General features: G+C 31.0%; 2 protein-coding genes across 2 annotated transcripts; both read left to right on the forward strand.

The window, feature by feature from the left end:
* Positions 1–7501: 7501 nt before the first annotated feature.
* LOC105158708 (uncharacterized) lies at positions 7502–9175 on the forward strand. The gene has a single exon (XM_011075549.2). It carries the CDS (start codon positions 7932–7934, stop codon positions 8991–8993), a length of 1062 nt encoding a protein of 353 aa, XP_011073851.1. The 5' UTR covers positions 7502–7931; the 3' UTR covers positions 8994–9175.
* A 1373-nt stretch (positions 9176–10548) lies between these two features.
* LOC105158566 (cytochrome c oxidase subunit 6a, mitochondrial) lies at positions 10549–12805 on the forward strand. Its single transcript, XM_011075355.3, has 4 exons — positions 10549–10740; positions 11047–11153; positions 11333–11375; positions 12532–12805. Exons 1-4 carry the CDS (start codon positions 10620–10622, stop codon positions 12564–12566), a joined length of 306 nt encoding a protein of 101 aa, XP_011073657.1. The 5' UTR covers positions 10549–10619; the 3' UTR covers positions 12567–12805.
* The last annotated feature ends 8113 nt before the right edge of the window (positions 12806–20918 follow it).

Here is a 20918-nt window from a genome sequence, read left to right on the forward strand (position 1 = left end):
CCCTATGCATCAGTGGTTGAGAGTCTCATGTATGTTCAAACATGTACTCGACCAGATATCAGTTTTGTTGTTGGTATGCTTGGTCGATATCAAAGTAATCCCGGGATGGACCACTGGAAAGCTGCAAAGAAAATCCTTCGGTATTTACAAGGCACCAAGGACCACATGTTAATGTATAGAAGATCCAATTATCTTGAGGTGATTGGATATTCAAATTCAGATTATGCGGGATGTGTGACACCAGAAAATCAACATTCGGTTACGTGTTCCTATTAGCTGAAGGAGTTGTATCATGGAAAAGTGGAAAACAATCAGTCATTGCTACTTCCACTATGGAGGCTGAATTTGTGGCATGCTTTGAGGCCACAGTTCATGGATTGTGGTTGCGGAACTTTATCTCAGGACTTGAAATTGTCGACAGTATAGCCAAGCCGCTGAGAATTTATTGTGATAATTCCGCAGCTGTCTTCTTCTCAAAGAATGATAAGTACTCTAAAGATGCAAAACACATGGAATTAAAGTACTTGTCAGTAAAGGAAGAGGTGCAGAAACATCGAGTATCAATTGAGCACATTAATACGGATCTTATGGTAGCGGATCCGCTGACTAAGGGTTTACCACCTAAGACATTTTCTGGACATGTTGAAAGGAAGGGTATAATAGCAAAGTCCTTGTTAGCATAACAGTTATTAATGTATGCATACAATAAAATGACGTTGCTCACGATGGTATGATACTATGAATTCGATTAAAGTGTTGTTTTTGTTATATTTATCTTGTTATCTAGAAAGGTTGTGCACATGCATTGTAAGATAACAAGTTGAGTCTTATTTTCAAGACATTAAAGTTGAGGCTTATGGTATTTCTCAAAAATAAAAGAAATTCTGAGTTGAAATTGATTTGTGGTACATGGAAGGGATCATGTTCCTGTAGTAATATGTGACCGCCATGATCCATTAGTTTCAATTCTATTAAAGTTGAATTTCAGAGTGCATTTTTTCGTAAAGCTTCAAGTTGTCACTTGGACCAATGTTAGAATAATTTTTATATTACCATTTTGGCCCATGTGACATAAAATGTAGCAGTGCACATTAAGGACATTTTATGGTGGTAATTGAAAGGTCTAACTTTGATAGTTAAGTTAGCATTGAATTGGATTACAACCAAGGGTCAAGATACCCTCTCCTCTACCTCATAAAGAATTGAAAAGGTTGGACTAATGATTGTAAGAAAAGAAGTCTTACGTAATTCTTAGTCTACTACTTCTAACCATCAAGAAGAACTAAAAGGAGAGGCTAGAGGGAAAAATCTACACTTAAAGAGTTCTCGGTGATCTGCAAGTAATTCAAGCAATGGATCAAGGTAAGAGTTTATTTTTATGTGAATATTATGATTTGTCAAGTTTTTGGACATTACAAAATATATTTGATTTCCATGTACAGTAGTTAAATGGAAATTTCATGAAAAATTTTACATATATATACTTAGTTCAAAGAATTTCTTTTTTTTTTTAAGTAATTTTGTATTTTAAATTTAATTAAAATTTTCTTAATTGAAAAAATATCTTTTATTTATAATAAAGAATATAATTAGTGGGTTAAATAATTTAAATTTTATATTTTTTACAGACTCAAGATTAACTAATAAATGAGTGCAATGAATACACAAAAAACTTATGAGAAGATTTATTAATTTGGTAAAAAAATTAAGTTATTAACTATTTATTCTTTTAGATAAAAATAAATAATTATAAATCAGTTTTTTAATATATTTTTTTTTAAAAAAAAATGATAAAATTTATTTATTCATTTTTTTCTAAAAATATTTAACTTTTGGTTAAGCATATATATATATATATATATATTATCAATTTCATTTAAAAAGCATATGAGTTGTTGGTTATGTTATATTTATTGTGTATCTACTATATATATATTTATCAATTTATACTATATTCTTAATTTATTTTTTTTCACTTATTAAAAAGTTTAATTAAAAAATAATTTGATGATGACTTAAACGCAAAATACTAAATGTATTAAAAATAATATAATTGTCAAGGCATGAGGGACATTTTTTTCAAACCAATTAGTTTAAGGGGGTAAATGTTACTTGAAGAATAGTTCAAGGGGACAAAGTGCATTTATCCTTTATTAAATAATTAAAAGGGATAATTACATTCTCCTCCCCTGAGATTTGGTGTAATTACACGTAGACCTTCTGTGGTTTGAAAAATTACATCTAACATCCCTGAGATTTGCTTCCGTCTAACAAATAAGTTCATCTGTTAGTCAAAATTCAGTAATTTGTTGATATTAACATAAAATTTGAATGAAAAGTGATATTTATCGTAAATTGACTTAGTACTGATTTATAGTAGGTCAAATATTTTTTTTCGAAACTACCTTTATAACTGTGAAATATACCTTCTCTCATGCATTAACGTGTGTAAACGTATGAAGATAATTTAGTCATAAAAAGATCTATTCGACCTATAATAAATCAGTAATAAGTTAATTAGAGGTAAATATAGATATTTTTTCAATTTTTTTGTTAATATCAGTAAATTCAATGAATTTTATCTAATAGATAGACTTATTTGTTAGATGAAAGCAAATATCATAGTTGCTAGATGTAATTTTTCAAATCACAAGAAATTTATGTGTAATTACACTAAACCTCATGAAAGAGGAGTGTAACTATCCCTAATTAAAATTTAGGGACCAGTTAGCCATATGATGCGATTTCAGTGGATAGATCCATCATAATAAGGGGTGTTAACAAAAAATTAAATTAAGTACTTTTTAAATTATAACTTAAATGAAAAATTATTTGACAATACAATTTTTGTTTATATTTTTCTTAAGTTTAACTAAAATAAGATAATTAAAAGTTGTAAACTAACGAGAATGTGATTATTGGAACTTTAAGTTATTCTTATAAATAAGTTGAATTTTGATATTATATTTTATGTAACTCTCATGAATTTCAAATCTATTTAATATAAAATCATTTAAAATGATTACTTAAAAGTTTACACACTGTTTTCTGTAAATGGTCACCCCCTCCATCCCGTTGGTACAAACTTAACGCTTATGACTCTTCACTGGGTAACCTTGGTCTGTCAGGTTGTGGGGGAATTATTTCATTACGGAAAAAAATTACTATTGACTATAATATTAATAATTATGATTAAAAAAATTATAGAAGATAATTATTATTAATCGCAGTTGAATAAAATCGATAAAAAAATAATTTTTTCACCATGAAAAAATACCATGGTAAAAATATTTTAGTCATGACAAATATTTTAACCACCATTGTAGAAACCACAGACAATAAAATGTGGTTATGATCAATGATTATTCGTTACAGCTATTTAATATCAATTACGATAATTAGCCATAATTAGATATTATATATCTTAAAGTTTTCGCGATTCTAACTCAGGATTTGTCATTGCTTTCTCAACCTCAATTGGTGCTAACACAAGCAATACAGCTGACTGTTGGGGCTTATGTACTGGAGTATAAGTTATGATGGGTCTGATCTCCAAAGGTCACCTAGCGTCCGACGTTTGGACTCAGGGTACAGGAAACAAGCTTGGGATCTACACAAAGTGACAAGTGCTGGACTTGATCAAGTGTGAATACTCCGACGCTCAAGTTATGTTGTTTATATAAATATGTCATTTATCAGAATAAATAATAAGTGTAAGCTCTTGAATAGCTGTCTTGACCATCTTAAATGTCGGGATTTTTATATTAAAGACCAGTTGTATAGACAACGCTGGTCTGTCAAGACGATTCAGCCATGTGTCCCCCATTCTTTACTTTCTGCTAATCTATGTATTTGGTGGGCTTGTTTGGACCTTTACTTCTGTAAACTCATATCATCTTCTAAAATATTTTGAGCCATGTGTTGGATTACGCTCATTTTATCCACCATCAGGTTGCCAGACGCCAAAATATGATCACACGTCTAATTATAGAATCTGATTCCAACACTTTACTTTATCTTCGAAACAGGAATAACAATCCTCCAAGGGACCTCATCCCTTTACTTCAAGACTTTCGGAAGAGCTTGACTGATTTTGATCCGACGAAAGCCTCTTTTTGCTATAGGGAGAAAAATGGCCCCGTAGATATTTTGGCCAAGATAGCGGCTTCCGCACAATCCACCCAGTGCAACTTATTTGGAATTCTTTTTAGATATAATTATCTGTTATAAATCACATCGTATTTTTTATTTTATTTATATAATACACGTCATGCGTATAAAAAATTTCTTAAATAAAATAAATAATATAAATTTCGTACATATGACATGCATATATTATATAATAAAAAAGTAAAATATAATTTGAAATGAAAAATTCAATCAATAGTTTGAGGGCAGATTGCGATTACTAGACTGACCACCTCCGCTGATGTTATATGTTTCTACTTATACAAATAAAAATTACTGCTTTGCATTGTTTAAAAGAAAATGCTGAAAAAAAAAATCATTAAAATCTTTCAGATAAGATGCATTAAATTATTTAAATAAAAAAAAGATGTATTAAGGATATATGCAATTTTAGTCTTTTAATTTAGGGGGTGGTAATGTTAGTCATGTACGATTTGATTTTTGCAGTTTAATACATTGTAATTTTAGTAAACTGACAATTTTAGTTCTCGTGGCTAAAAAATTGTACGTTATCAGATAATTTGGGGCTTTCGGCAAATGTGCTAACATGGCAGTCCAACTCATATCAATCGTTTTTTTTTTAAAAAACTATTAGGTGGAAAAAATTTGACAATTTAGCATACCCTTGAAATTAGTTGCCAAGTTATCAGTTTTTTCCTCCAAAACTTGGCATGTTGGAGGGAAAATTTGCAGCCACTTTCACCCCTTTTACTTAGCCCCAAATTGCAAGAGAATGAACCCTAAAGTGCGTCTCCTTTAACTTAGACATACACAAACAGTTGCTTTGGAGATTTGACACATATAGCCCTACTCAGCTTAATCAATGCCCCTCATCGTCAAATAAAATTTCTCACTCCTAACTGATTTGTTTTTTTCTTTTCACAAAAATCAATTATGTCATACAATGATTTCATAACAGACAAAGCAACATAATCAATAAATTACATACTAATATACATATATATATATATATAAATAGATTAAACGTATTTTTTGTTCCATAACTTTGTTCATTTTACGTTTTGCCTTTTAATTTTTTAAAATAGCATTTGGGTCCTATATTTTCTTAATATTTGCAATTCCAGTCGTCTTCTTCTTTTTTTTTTTTTTCCCATCGAAGTTCACCTCCACCTACGAGAAGGGTAAACTCTCTCACAAAAATAATTGATAATGCAAAACTAAATAGATGCAAGATCAAAATGCTACTTTGGAAAGTCAAAGGACAAAAAAAATACTTGTAAAATTTGATCAATATTAACAAAAGGCCGCATTTTTCTAGCAAAAAGTATGAACTCCGGTAAGAAAAGAATAAAATTATAAAAATTTAAAAAAATATAGTATCAAAATACTACCTTAAAAAGTTAAAAAATAAAAACATCACATAATTAAAATTATCGAACTAAAAATACATTTAAATTAAATAACTAAAAATCTAATATACATAAAATTCGAAGTCAAGATTTTCCAACCCTACTATTGGGACAGATGGCTCATAGAAAATTGAAATTTTGTAAAAGTTACTGTTATTGGAATATTTAAGGCACAGAAGATGATGAAGCAGCAGGTGCCGGCTTGCGTATATATACTCACGACCGTCGCCATTATTATAACAATGCCTGGCGGCAATTAGACCAATTTTGACACTATTCAAATTACACAAAAAAATTAACGAAACCAATATGTATAGATTAGCAAATGATTGCAGGCTGTGGACATTTTGGTATCCATTTTATTTCTGCTTTTTTATTCATTATTTTTTAAAGTTCTTGAGTTTGAATTTCTACGTATCTATAGATATTATTTGTATACTTTTTTGAACTAGTTTTTATACATTGGGTTACAGCACTGCAACAAATATAACATTTAATTATGACTAACTTTTTAATTAATAATAAATAGTCATAGCAAATAGTTATTAAATATGGGCAGGCAATGATTGTTGGTTGCGGTTTTTGCGAGGATGGCTAAAATATTTTTTTATGATGGAAAAAATAATTTTTGTATCAATTTTATATAATCGTGGTTAATAATAATTTTTACCACGATTTTTAGCCATAACTATTAATAGGATTATGTGCAATTTTCGCTCTATATTTTTGCATTTTGGCGTTTAAGTCCTTAATATAGCAAATAGGTCTTGCACCTTCTTAGTGTTTTGCGATTTTGATCATTCAATAACCGGAGTTGCAAATATTATCGAAAAAAGCATGTGCCTGCACATGCCTTTTTCTAATTTAGGGCTTTTGTTCCCATTGATCAAAATGGACCAAATTATTGAAAAATTAAAAATTACAGAACTTATTTACTACCTTAAAAAGATAAAGAACTGTAAGGTAAAAATATAGGGCAAAAAATTGCTTTCATGCTGACATAAATTCACCAATGAAAATAAAATTCCCAAACTTATAAAAAAAAAAAAAGAAAGAAAGAAAAGTATGTGAGAGGCACATGCTTTTATCCCCAAACTTTTAATTATTTTTTAGACAAGAATTAAAAGTCGGGCTGCATGAGCCATTAATCATAGGATACAAATCATATCTGATGTCGTATTATTTGGTGTTATATATATATATATATATATATATATATTTTCATGAGAAATGAATGATATTATGTGTTCATTTTTATCATGTCATCTAGAGAATGATGTAAGCAGGTGACTCACATCGATTTTAAAATAGAAGTTTGAATATTTTATAAGTCCTAAAATTCGTGATACTAAAATACCAATTGCATCACACACTACGTAAAAATAAATAAGTGAAGATACCCCACATGTTTAGTCGTATTTAAACATGCATGATTTCATATACTAAATTGGGGTTTAATGTAATTTACTCTCCTGTGATATTGAAAATGAACGAATTATCCTCTATAAAAAATAAATAGCAATGTACCCCCTTGTGTTTAAATAAAAAATAAAGGAATTTTTACCTCCCTGCCTAAGAGGTAAATTAATTGCTTCAATTTAAAAAACATAGGGTGGGTAAATTATCACATCTAAAAAATACAAGGAGATAAATTGCTATTTTATTTTTCATAAGGAGACCGTTTGCTTATTTTTCATAATACAAGTAGGTAGATTGCAATTTTCCCCACAAATTGAGGTTGAAGTCAAATTTTTTTATAAATCCTGCCCGAAAATTTGATATAATTCTGAAAACTCATTATCTTGGATGAATCCAATATCTAACCTGCCTCACAAATTGTCAAAGACAGGGAATTTCCCTGTGGAAAGAAAAGCACAAATGTGTAGATTCTATTTCAAATGTACCGTACGTGACAAACAAATACTGCGACAAAAAACGTGCATAGAATCAGACGACCGAACCCTTGATTTCCACTAAAATCAATCTTAATTTCTATCTTCTTCTCATATGATTGCAACAATCATCCTCAATTTCCTCAAAACTTAACTTTCAAGTCGATATTCACAAAGACTTTTCGAGCAAAAAAGACACAAAATCCCTCAACTCCACCGGCCAAGTCAAAGAGTCCCTTTCCTTCCTTTAACTCAAGTCCAAATCAAACCCTATTTTCTCTGCGAAAAATTCTTGGATTCAGTTTCTGATCAAAACACAACCCCTCCACCCCCGCCCCCTACCACCACAACTATATATAAACATCGATTCCTCAGATTCGGTTATATGTGTACGTACACATCTTGTATGCATACCAAATTTTCTTGATCATTTTTCAATGGTCGAATTGTTGAGAAACACCACCACTTCCTCACAGAAATAATGACTATCTCCAATCCAAAACCATTACGAGTCTGCTTTTCCTATGCGGCCTACGCCAAGAATTTGATACACCACTTACATTCCTCGAATGTTCCGGTGGAGGCGGGTCTCTCGGAGTCGGAGATCTCCGCCGTGGAGGTTTCTTTCAATTTCACGTTCCCGCCGGACCTCCGCCCCATTCTCCAAGAAGGCCTGCCGGTCGGACCAGGCTTTCCCAACTGGCGATCTTCCTCCAAACAACAGCTCGAGATTCTCACGAACCTACCAATTCTCGGGATCTGCAAAGAAGTTTCAAGAAATGGATTCTGGGTTGAATCTTGGGGTGATAGGCCTGTGGATAATGATCGCGCTGTGAAATTGGCTAAAGGGTTCCTGAAGAAAGCGCCGATTCTTGTGCCGATTTACAGGAATTTTTACATCCCGTCGATGCCGTGCATGGCGGGGAACCCGGTTTTCTACGTGCATGGAGGGGAGGTGAGGTTGTGGAGCTTCGACATAGCCGGCTTTTTCCAGCAAGCTGAATTCAGAATGATCGGCGGCGAGGAGGTATTGAGGAGGCCCAGGTTATCCAATTTGTTCGCCGCGCCGGCGTGGGCCGCGACGGAGGCGCGGAGGATAGAATTTTGGTCGGAGATGGCGGAGAGGAGTCAGAGTGAGGCGGCGCGTCTGGGCACGCGCGGGTGGTGGTGTGGGGACTTGGGCGGGTGTTTCGACGAGGTGTGTTGGACGTTGAGGGACGGAGGGTGGAAAGAGGATGATGTTAGGGAGATGATGATGATGGACGGATGCGATAAGGCTAATAATCCTGAGAATGGCAGTTCGGATGATCAACCACTTGATAGAGAACACGTGGAGTGGCGCGTGAGGATGATGTCCGACAGATTGTTACGTGCGGGATGGAGCACGGAAGATGTGGTGGAGTCTCTTGGATCTACGGAGGATTGTCATCAGATTGGAGTTGTTGATGGGGACTCGTATTTTGATTTTTATTATAAAGCTAGTGATGATCAAAAACATAATTGTAATAGTCCCTTCATGAATTTGCAGCTCATAAGGGTTTGAAATGATTGGTAGGTGCTCTAAGTTTTTCCTAAAGGGGCTAACATCGGACTATACCCTAGAAATTCATTTTAATTCTTTCTTCTCTTTTTCATCTTCTTTCAACAATTAATATTTGATAATTGTAAGTAATCCTCTACTATTTTATTAAAGAGATATGAGCATTATTATATAATTTTACTTGCCATGTAATTTTTTATTTTGATTTTACATTAAAGATCTCTAACGTTTAACATTATTCCTTTTCTTTGTTTTTTTTAAACTCGTATGTAATTATCACAAATACTTGTCAATTATATACTTTGAGCTGGGGAGATCGTTACCAACTTTTGTGAATTATACTTGAGAATTTTTTCTGGTGTTATACGAACAAGTAATATTACTATACTGATTAGCAAAATTTTGTTACTACTGTCCTCATTTTCGATTATCAAAAGTGAAAAGAAAACAGAAAAATAAAAGGGTTTTACCATATGGTACAAGTAAGAAATTCGAGAAAGGAGCATGCAAAATTCTTTACATGAAATTACAACAAAAAGATGAGATGCTTTGAAGTTTTTTTTCACGGTTGGGAGCCAAGTTCTTCATCTCATAATTTGTTTCGAAAAATACAGTATTTTTTAATACTTTATAAGTTTTTCATTTGATATTTAATATATGAATCTTTAATGTAACTTGATTACTTTCCACAAACAATTAATAATACAAATTTAATTATATTATATTATATTACAAATTCTATTAAAAATATTGTCATCTTATTATTATTATCTAAAATTTTAAAATTTGTAATTATTAAATATAAAAAATGGGTAACATCGAACCAACCCGATCCATTTTCAACCCATTAATTCAATCACATTTAAACTCAATCCACATCTAATCCAACTCATTTGGACCCGATTCAACCCACCCATTTGTCATCCTTACTGCCAATACATTAAAATTGAAGTTTGTTGTGCCAAAAAATTAGTATTTTTTGAACAAAAAAAATTCAAAATCTTAGAGCTTATGAATCGCTCAATGGATCATAAACTTAGGTGAAGTTAATGGGTAGATTTTGATTTGATAAAGAAAAGAAATAAAAAATATTTAGTTGAATTCAACTTGATGCATGTGATTTTAGGACGTATCTTTTTTTAATTGTATGTGGGCCATACCCATTACAACTAATCATCTCATTGAGTTTAAAATTGAGTTAAAATTTGTAAAAAAAGGATAGTTAAATAAGCACAAAATGTTATCACTAATTACCAACTAAATAGAAATATATGGCAATCAAACTAAATGCTACTAAATAAAAAAATCCATACTATGATGGAATTTTAAAGAAAAAATACTGTATGAAAAATAAGACTAGGAAATTGCATTTCATATACATTAATAGAATTTGAAATTCATATTATTATCTGTTAATGATAATTTAATAACAACACTAACATTCAAATGATGATTTTATATATAAGTTGTTAACATTATCCCGTGCTAATTGCACGACTTTCAACTTTCAACTATAAGCGTTTTTGTTTATCCTACCAACACAATATTTAAGCGAGTACTGACCTTCCCGTTTTAGGGAAATCAATTGAGTCTGCTAACAGAACGTAGAAAGCGAAGAGTATATAGAAAATGGCGACGGTGATTGTGAGATCTGGCCTCCGCTCCGCCCTCCGTGGTGGCGCATCTACTCCACGAGTTTCCGCAGCTTCCAAGCGCTCCTTCGCATCTTCCGCTCATCACGATGAAGCTGGTATTGTGTGATTAAGTATATCTGAGCGAATAAAGGTTGATGTTGCATCGGAATATTATCATATAATGTGAAATTATGAGATATGTTTATTATTATATTAGCGGACATGTTTGTTTGAATTGTCAATTGTTTGGATTTCCAGTCTAGGGTTTTAATTACATTTCGTTCCAAGGGTTCTGATTACATTTCGTCTAATGTAGCTTACACTGGATTGAAGGAGTTGCTGCGGATTTTATTAACTGCATTATGTGATTGAAAATCTTTGATTTTTCTGTTTTGATTTTTGTTGGCTTCTCTTTAATGCAGCTGAGGCTTCCAAGTGGGAGAAGATAACATATCTAGCAATTGCAACATGCACTGTTCTCTCTATCTATAACCTATCAAAAGGTCATCCGCATCATGAAGAGCCTCCTGTAAGTACCAGCTAACAGAGCAGACTGTTGATCTTTTTATTTTATTTTTTAATTTTTAACCTTTGGATAAAGACTTGGAATTTTGTTCTTCAATGTTTTGAAGTCATCATATAAATGATGATTTTCGATCTCCTAGAAAACTTTGTACTGTTCTGATATAGTTTGATTTTGTGGTGCAGCCATATCAATACTTGCACATCCGTAACAAGGAGTTTCCATGGGGTAAGTTGAATATGATATTACTTGGGTTTTGGTTAACTTATTTCTTATGAGATTTGGCCAGTGTGTCTTTTTCACTCATTTGATACTGTTCTGTTGTATAATGTTGCATGGATCTTATATATGGATATTTTTCTATCTTTGGATGATTGGGCGAGTGAAAGAAGATTGACATTTATGTCACTGGTGATAATCACTGATTAAATATTTGTTGGAGAGTATTCCTTGCAGGCCATGATGGATTTTTCGATAAATTTTTAGTTAAAGCTTCTAGAAGATTCAACCTTTGAACAAACATAGACCAAAAGATATGGTGGATGGTGTTTGATAAGAGCAAATGTTATATTGATGATCATGTGCTGATGAGTTTTTACTATTAAGGGGATTCCTGAGGATTTGAATTTTGTGACTGAAGTAATCTTTGGGTTCGACATTGCTTTGGTCTTCTCTTAAATTTATCCTCCATTTAATCTGGAATTACTTCCTGAAATAGAAAATTTTAGGTTTTAAAACATGAATGGATGATGTTGTCTTGGTATCATATATTCTCATTCTGGCATCAATCTTAAGTTCAGGATTCTATATCTTCTGATCCTTGTATTGAAGCTTAAAGTTTTTCTCGAAATGCAAAACACCAAGAAAATCTGTTGTTTGTTCACAAATTTTGAAATCTGAGGCTTTAGTTATTTGTAAGTGCTGTCGCTTATGATTTAAAGAGTGAAGTAGCGGTAGGTATGTTTTGTTCACATGTATTTTATAATGACTTACCTCCTCACCAAATATATAGGCAACCTTCTAGAGATGATACTTTCAGCATGTCGAACCTTGTATTATAAGCACCTAATCACAAGATCTAGAGTGGCTCAACCAATAAGCACCATATACTTACTGGGGAACCCATAATGAGTACATTGAGTGGACGATTTAATGGTGTCCTGAACAAATATTTTTGGTTTGAATTCAGATGAAGAAAGTATATATGTAAGAAATCGTGGAAGTAGTTCCCTCATCCTTGGATTAAAAATCCTTGAATTTAGTGTCTCCTTGGAAACAATAATGTAATATCTGTGCTAAAATTCATCTATCCCGTATGCCTTTTTGCTTCATAAGACTGCTTATCAGTTCACTTTTTTTCTAACCTTAGCTTTTGTGGATGCAGGTCCAGATGGTCTCTTTGAGGTTAAGCACCATTAATCCTTCTAGGTTGGCCAGAAGAAGGCTAAAAGAATAATTGGTCTTCAGTTCTTTTTTCCAAATATTTAAACTCCTGAAAAATCCAGACTGACCTGGAAATTCATTCAACGTGTTATTTTTGAGAATCTGCGAACTAGGACCGTTTTGTTCCTTGGAAGATTTTCATGTTTGATATTTCTATACTTAATACCATTTTGCTGAGTGCAAAATAAAAGTTCAATAGATTGGAGGGTTTTCCATTCTTGGGCCATTCGTACTAACAAACCCAAAATGTTACTTATTTAGCTACCTGGTGGAGCTAGGGGGTGGCAATTTGGGTTAGAACCTGTATGTTCAATCCAACCCAAATTGTTTGGGTTGGGTTGGGTTTAAATATTCTACAATGGGTTTAAGTGAGCTGAACTTAATTAAATTTTACTACACGACGGGTATTCAATGCATTATTGATGGGTTAGTGCTGGGTTATAAATGGGTCCAATTCATGGTTTAATTGGTTGAATTCATTATTGATTTGTGTCCAATTCAATGATATCACTGACTACCTTAATATTTTCTAATTTTCTTTTTTGAGTTGGTGATGGGTCTTAAAATGTCCACCTCATGATTTAATTGTTTAAATTTGTTGTTTCAGTTGTATTATGTATCAGTAACTAGTTTTATATTTTCTAACTTGTTACAATTTTTATAAGAAGCAACTTTCTCAAAACATATTTAGTGACTTAATATTTTCAAATTAATGAGAAATAAAAAGAAAGTGAATCATTTTATTAGATAATCAAAACTTGCCGTTGCTATGTACTCATGGAAAATTTCAATCCTTTCTTTGAGTAAATAAACAATGCGTCATTATATTATGAGTTTCAATCAACACATTAAATATCAATACTTAATAATAGTAATTTATAATAAACTAACATTTATGATTGATATAGATAAATATATGGAGGATTTAATTGCAGAACTGTTTCATGATTTTTTTTAAAAATGTACTTTGCATACGTCAATTGGTTTTTGTTTTATAATTTAACAAATAAATCATTAATTAACATGACTAGTTTCCAGAAATAGTGAACGATACAAGTTTAGTTTTATTAAATTGTACGTAGTAGTAAAGATATTATAATCTTATTATTATCTGATAATTTAAATTTTTATATTTATATATAAAAGAATTATTTCCACCTTCACAAGCAACTCATTCCACAACCCTTCCCCCCCCCCCCCCCCCCTCTCTGGCTGTGTGTGTTCTTCTTCTTCTGTTTTACTTACCTAATTACTTATTTAATCTTGTCCTCCCTAATCTTTCATCACAATGTTCTTATATAAAAATTTATTCTTTCCATCTCTTACTCAGAAGGTGTTTTGTTGAGTTTATAAGTTTTTCAAAAAACATCTTACAAGTTCTATAAAACTGTTACATTCTAAAAAGCTTATAAGACATCAAAATAAAATATTTAGAATCTTATTAGTTCTTTAAAAAAAAAATAAGCTCAATCCTCTTTTCGTATAACATCTTTTAAACTCTTTAATCTTAATATCTAAAAGACAAAAATACTCTTATAATTTTGTTAGTATTTCAAATTGACGTTTTCCCCCTTGTAATTTTTTCAAACAACGAAAAGGTATCTGTAATCAAGCAAATCTCAAGCAACCCTTTGTGATTTACCCTATAAAATGTTGTTTCAAATAAATTTAGCAAAATTATTTTTCAATCATATTATTTTTTAACAATTTCACTTATTATAAATCAATAAATACATAAGGTGCATTTGGACAAATACTTGAAATCCATTTAAATTTGGATTTTAAATTTTTCATTGAATCCATTAAATTTTAAACTTATTTACGAGGGATTCGAAGTCCACTCAATTATAACCTAGTTATTTGAAAATATTATATTTAGAAATCCTCTAGAACCGGTGTAAACGATCATTGTAGATCTCTACACTCAATATATATATGTATCATTTTTTTTATTTGGAATAAACGTGAATTATATAATTACATCAATATATGTTGGTTCCATTAATATATTGATCGTTGATATAACTAAGAACAATGAAGCATGTTATAGTAATCTCACATAAAAAAATAAATAAATACTCGCAAATCCAACAAGACTCAAATCCATAATTTTGGATTTGTTTATGGAACCTCAACCTCTTAATCATTGACTAAAATATCATGGGCTTAATATATGTATCTAACTGAGTGTAGATTATGTTATTTTATTTGAAAATGATAACTGTGGCATATACTTCAAGTGAACAGATAAAAGTATAAGGAAAAACATATGCTATTTCGACTTTTTCCAGAGATACTACAAAAATTAAGTGTTTGTTGCACTATAAATGGCCAAGGTTTAAAAATCCTGATAAATCAATATCATTAATCACAATTAAATAAAATTAAAGTAAAAATTTAAATATTAATCACGATTAATCAATATTCGCTATAATTTTTAGCCATATGCAAAATATTTTTAGTCCCACTTGCAGAAACAACAGCTAATGATTATTGCAAAATCATGGTTGATTTGTATTTCTCGCGATCTTCTTTTGGCTATAATATTTAACCGTAGCAAAAAATTATATTTTTTCTAGTGAAAGTATAAGTTTTTGTTCTTAATTAATATAATTTTGATTTCTGTATGATAAAGTAAAATATATTGCATAATATATAAGCAATATTTGTGATTCAGCACATTTAGTAAAAAAAATAAAATAAGATTGTTATTAAGTACATTAATACTCAAATTATGGTTGATCATGAATTTGTATTTTTTTAGATCGATATTTAAAACCTTACCATTATAAAAAGGAGTTTGATTAATCTAAGAAATTTCTAAATAAATAAAGGCTTCATGTATTTTATTCCAATAATTTTTAAAGAACCGTCTACAAGACCTAAAAATGGGTGGGCTGGATTATCCATGATTACTAAAAGGACTAACGGCCCGCTAGTAATCCATCAGGTTTTGAATAAGACATCATATTTTCAATCGGATCCTATCAACTATTTATCACACAAAAAAAAATAAACAAGATGCCCAACTATAGGTACCAATAACTTAGATAGGAAAATCAATTTAGGTACGACCCAAAAACACAATACTGCAAGACGACTTTTTTTAGCATTTCATCGATTTAATAAGTATATTGATATACTAGGAACAGTAAATAAAATATTATATAACTCTCGATTCAATCAATATTTGTGTGACTGTAAACAAATTACAATAACGCCCGTGAAATTTGAATCCATGACCTCGAATTTGTTAGTAAAACTTCAACATTAGCCTCAAGTACCAGGCTCAAATTGATATCTTATCAATTGAGATGGTTCTTGGTTCATTTTCAAGCGCTTTGAGATGGTTCTTGGTTCATTTTCAAGCGCAAGTGAGAAAATGCACAGAAATCCTTCCCATGCATCAATAATTGTCCCTCTAAAGCAATAATTGAGCTGGCAAACAATGCTGCGCCACCTTTACATTTTTGGGTGAAAAATGGCTAGAAAGTGGAGCAAACGTGAAAATGGGCACGATGTTGAAACATCAATAATCATCTTTTGTGAGATGGAAAATGGCTTGACACTGCTCTACCACAAGCATTATCTGTAAACTGGATTTCATGTTTGGGGGCTGTTAAGGGATATGGCTGTTCACTGTTGATCAGTACCTGCAGCAGTGCTGCTGCCTTTGGATTTCAATCCCAACTTACAAGTACTGTTTCTCTGCCTTGACACAGAAATTTCAATCCTATGCCAAATCTCTGCTGTTCAGCTTACTCCTATCATACCTGACCCTGTTCTTTGTGCTGTAGGTACTAATCTGGACCAACCTTATTCCCACTATAATCAAATAAAAGTAAGTACTTTGATGCCTTATGAAGTTAGGTATAATTTGGAAAAACCCTATTAAAAATTTTGATGCTTCCCATAAGGGTTTGTGCCCGTATAAGCTGTAAGCCGTTAGATCAACGTGTTATAGGCAACAGCTTCAGCCTTTTCTTTTTCGGTAAAGGTAATTTTTATTAAGTAAAAAAGAATACAATAGTATAATACAAGTTGTTTAATCTAAGCAGTTTCCTCGACAGGCCAAGAAATCTACCATAAGTGATAAAGCGTACAAGTGCTAATAACAGTAGGTAATTCTACACTAAGAATCCTCTGCTACACATCTCGAACCATCAGCGCACCCACAGTGCGTGTATCTCTATGTACTCCATCAAATCGACTAATATTGCGCTCACGCCATATATGGTACACAAACGAGGCAAAAAGAGCACGGTATACCGTAGAAACATAATGTTTACCTCTCCATCTGTGAGGAACCCATAAGATGTCAGTAGCCCAAACTTCAGACCTTTCTTATTTTGAAAATTTACACTGCGTACACTAAAAGAAAGTTTACTATTGGCTATGAACTAAGAGTGTGGTAAATAATTATTATTAGTTGTGATTAAATAAACATTGATGCGAAATTTAAATTATCCACCATTGAAACCAAATGTTTTTTTTCATGGCTTTTAGCCATAATAAATATATTTTAGCAACATTCGCAAAAATCACTACCAACAATCGTTGCATGACCGTGATTAATAACTATTTACTACGACTATTTATTTAATCATAACTAATTAAATATTAAATTTCTTCTAGTGGTACAGCTCATGCTCCTTTGTTTCTACGTTTCTCTAGATTTTAGTGAAAAAACTAGTAGTTACGGATAACATGTGATGTAAAATAACGACTGACGCGGTTTTTCTAAAATTTAAGTATTTTTATTTTTTAAAGTCTAAAAATGGTTTTTCTAAAATTAAGTGGTTTTACTTTTTTAATATGTCTAAAAATTGCTTTCTTTCAAAAGATTGATATTTTTATAAATAATTCCAAGTTCGTTTACACATATTATTCCTACAATATTTTTATACTTTCTTCCTAATTAAATTCTCCAGCTTTAGATTTATACTTCTCAATACTAAACGCAATTTCTCTCTTTCTTTTGATTCTGTTTCAAATTTCAACTTTCTCTAAAATTCGCACAAATTAGTATGATTTTCTGTAACTATAAGCTTTTTCTTTTTGTTGTTAAATTGAAGAAGTTATTTTCCTACCCAAAAAAAAAAAAAAATTGAAGAATTTATTACAAGAACATGAATACAAGATTTGGGAGTGGTTGATTCCGAGGAATAACTCCTCGGCTTTTTCAGAAAGTTGATTGATAACCAGAAAGTTGGTACATTTTTGTCTTTCAGTTGGAGGATGGGGAAATTTCAACTCGGAATAACACTACTGTAAAACTTTGAGATGTAAAAAAAAAAAAAAAAGAAAAGGGAAGCTGTGTGGCTTTGGGAATCAGAATCACTTTCCCGTAAGTAGTTTCAGCTTTTTTTATCTTGTCCGTGTTTGATCAGCCCACCCCTTTAAGACATTCTCTTCCCTTTGGATTTTATGTAACGGATACAGAAGAAAAGCTGGGATTTTAGGACACCGAAAAACTGTTTGCCTGATCGATCCACCACTCCCACACGTGACTCTTTTACGTACGTTGGGGTTTCCCAGCATGGGGTTCATTCATTCTTCTTTTTTTACTTTTTATTATCACTGTAAATTGAGCCAAAAAGTTCAGGTTGATGTTGCAGTTTAGTCTTTAATGATCTTCTCATTAATTTTCTGCAATTGATATAATGATTGGCATGGATGCATGCATCTACTTATCCTTAACTCATCTTACATATGCTTCCGAAATAATATCGTTCATTTGATTTCAGTCCGTAAATAATTACCGCTTAAGTTTTTGGTTATTCATGAGTTCCGTCGCCATAAAAAATACAATAAGACTACAAAGACACTCGAATAGCCAATACTTGTCACCCTAAGAAGTATGAGCTTTTGTTATTATTAAATATCACGATTAAAAGTACAAATTATAAATACTAAATTAAGAATGTGCAATGGTTATCAATGATAAAAGTTCAAGTGTTCGTATTAGTTTTGTTTGGTTGTAATATAAAAGTATTAATTTGTCATGATTTTCAAATTACGATCATTTCTGACATTAGGAATTATTTATTCTTTTCAGTATGGTCTTTTGTGAACTCAACTCCGTCAAGTTTGAAGAATATAGCCTAAAACAAATAATAGTGTCAAAGTCAATAAGCCGACTCCAAAAAAACTCAAATCGTCAAGTCAAATGGAGTTATTCAGGTGATGTGCATGGCAAGTTCACTACAAATGTGTAAGATGAAATAATAATCAATCCCTACTCCAACTCTTGATATTAAATATTTATAAATTTAATTTATTATACATTCGTCGCACAATCTTCCTAAACAGAGCCAAATTGTCCGATTCTCAAAAACCCTTGACGAAGTCATACTAGGGTTCGGACTAGGTCCAACACCTATTTTTGCTAAAATTGCTCCCCCTTATGGTATGGCGATCGTTAGCGCTACCAGTGCATTTCTTCCACTACTTGGACAGTACCCTTAATAATATAATGCCTTCCGCAGTATGAGAGAACATGTTTCCCAACTCCCATTCTTTCTAAGCAACAATAATTCTAATAAATTCGGCCTTGTCAGGTTGATAACACTCATATAATTTTCGTCGACATGTTCAAAAATAATTAATTTTTGTTTTTTTTTTATAATTTATTCGAAATGATTTAAAAAAAAAAAAAAAAAAACTTGAGGGAAGATGAAAATATTGGGTTTGGGTAAAGAAGGTTGAAGAGGGAAAGCGTCAATGAAATGTCGCATCTGCTGATTTTAATTTGAGATAGGAAACAATAAGTTTGACGATCTGCTCCCCATCTGCCACAGAAATTCTACCTGTTTTTTGACAGGCAGATGGCCCTTTGCCGTTTCTTGTCCCAATGCTTCCTGCCCCTTTTCCTTTTTCCTTTTTTTGTTTTCATTTAATTACCTATGTCAAGAGGTGTAATAATGGTGCAAAGTTAAATTAAATGAGACCAATTATTATTACGGGTGTTTGTTCGATAAAATCATATCGAAATTTTCATAAAATAATTTAGTATGTTAAGATGTTAGAACGAATATTGAACTGAATTAATCGGTTTATTTTGGTAATTACTATATTCTTTTAATTTTTTAGGTTGGTATTTGATAAGTTGAATTTCTTTTCAATATATTGTTTAAATATTTAAAATCAATAATTACATCACTTAGTTACTTCTTTTTTATTTTTATTTATAATTAAATTTTATTAAAATTAATAAATTTGTCATATATTTATGTATGTTTACACAATCCACATATATAAATATGCATATAATTGAACATATTTATATGTATATATTTATATATTTATGTATACATATGGCTAACGATGGTGGAGGAAGGTGAAGGCTAGGCACAAGTGGGGCAAAGTTGTAGGCCGCAATGAGGTGGTGGCAGCGAGGGCGTAAACAGAAGTTAAGGGTGGGCATGGCTGTAGGGTTGGGAAGAAAGAATAATTTAAAAAAAAAAAAATTTAAAATATTTTTTAATAAATAAATTATTTATTTTAGTACTCCTAATATGATTTATATAAACTGCATAAATTATTTTCAATTATTATTCATTAATATTAATAAAATTTAATTATAAATAAAAATAAAAGATAAATGATTTTTAATTTTAATAATTTTAAATAATTCATAAAAGTGTGATGATTTTTTAGTTTAAATATATAATCTAGTAATTAACTTTATTAATATATTAATTGAATAATTTAGTATTTTAATTATTAAAATGTAATTTTATATAAAAATTTAATTAAGAAATTAATAAAATAATTAGAATTAGAATTAAATATTAATATAAGTATTAAAAAATCCACAACTCATATTAATCATTCTCATATATATTAATTTGAAACCCCTCTACCTTCTGGTAATTACAGAGACACCTTTAAGGGTATTTTTATCTTTAAAAAATCATATTAAAGTTTGATCAGGTCAATAGGGTATTTTTGAATTTTAAAAGTTGTCAGGAATGGTTTCTATAATTTTTCAAAAGGTGAGGGTGGTTTGTGTAAAAGAGCAATAGATGAAGGATTGTAAATGTAATTATCCCTTTTATTTTGATATTGTTGATCAAAGTATGATGTTGTAATGGTTGATATCCGACATAAATGATTGTAATAAATTTATTTTAATTAATAATAGTTCATCGCTCTTACAAAAAAAAACTTTCTTCTCTTTCTCCTCTTTTTTTTTATTATTTGAATTTATATAATTAAAATAATAATAATTTTTTAATTTTTTAAATTTATTATACACACTCATTGAGTGTACCACATACGCTAGTTAACAACTATCATAGCGAACTGGACAAACAAATCATTGAT

The sequence above is a fragment of the Sesamum indicum genome, linkage group LG13, assembly GCF_026168435.1.
Source record: "Sesamum indicum cultivar Baizhima isolate 11 linkage group LG13, ASM2616843v1, whole genome shotgun sequence".
Lineage (NCBI taxonomy): Eukaryota > Viridiplantae > Streptophyta > Magnoliopsida > Lamiales > Pedaliaceae > Sesamum > Sesamum indicum.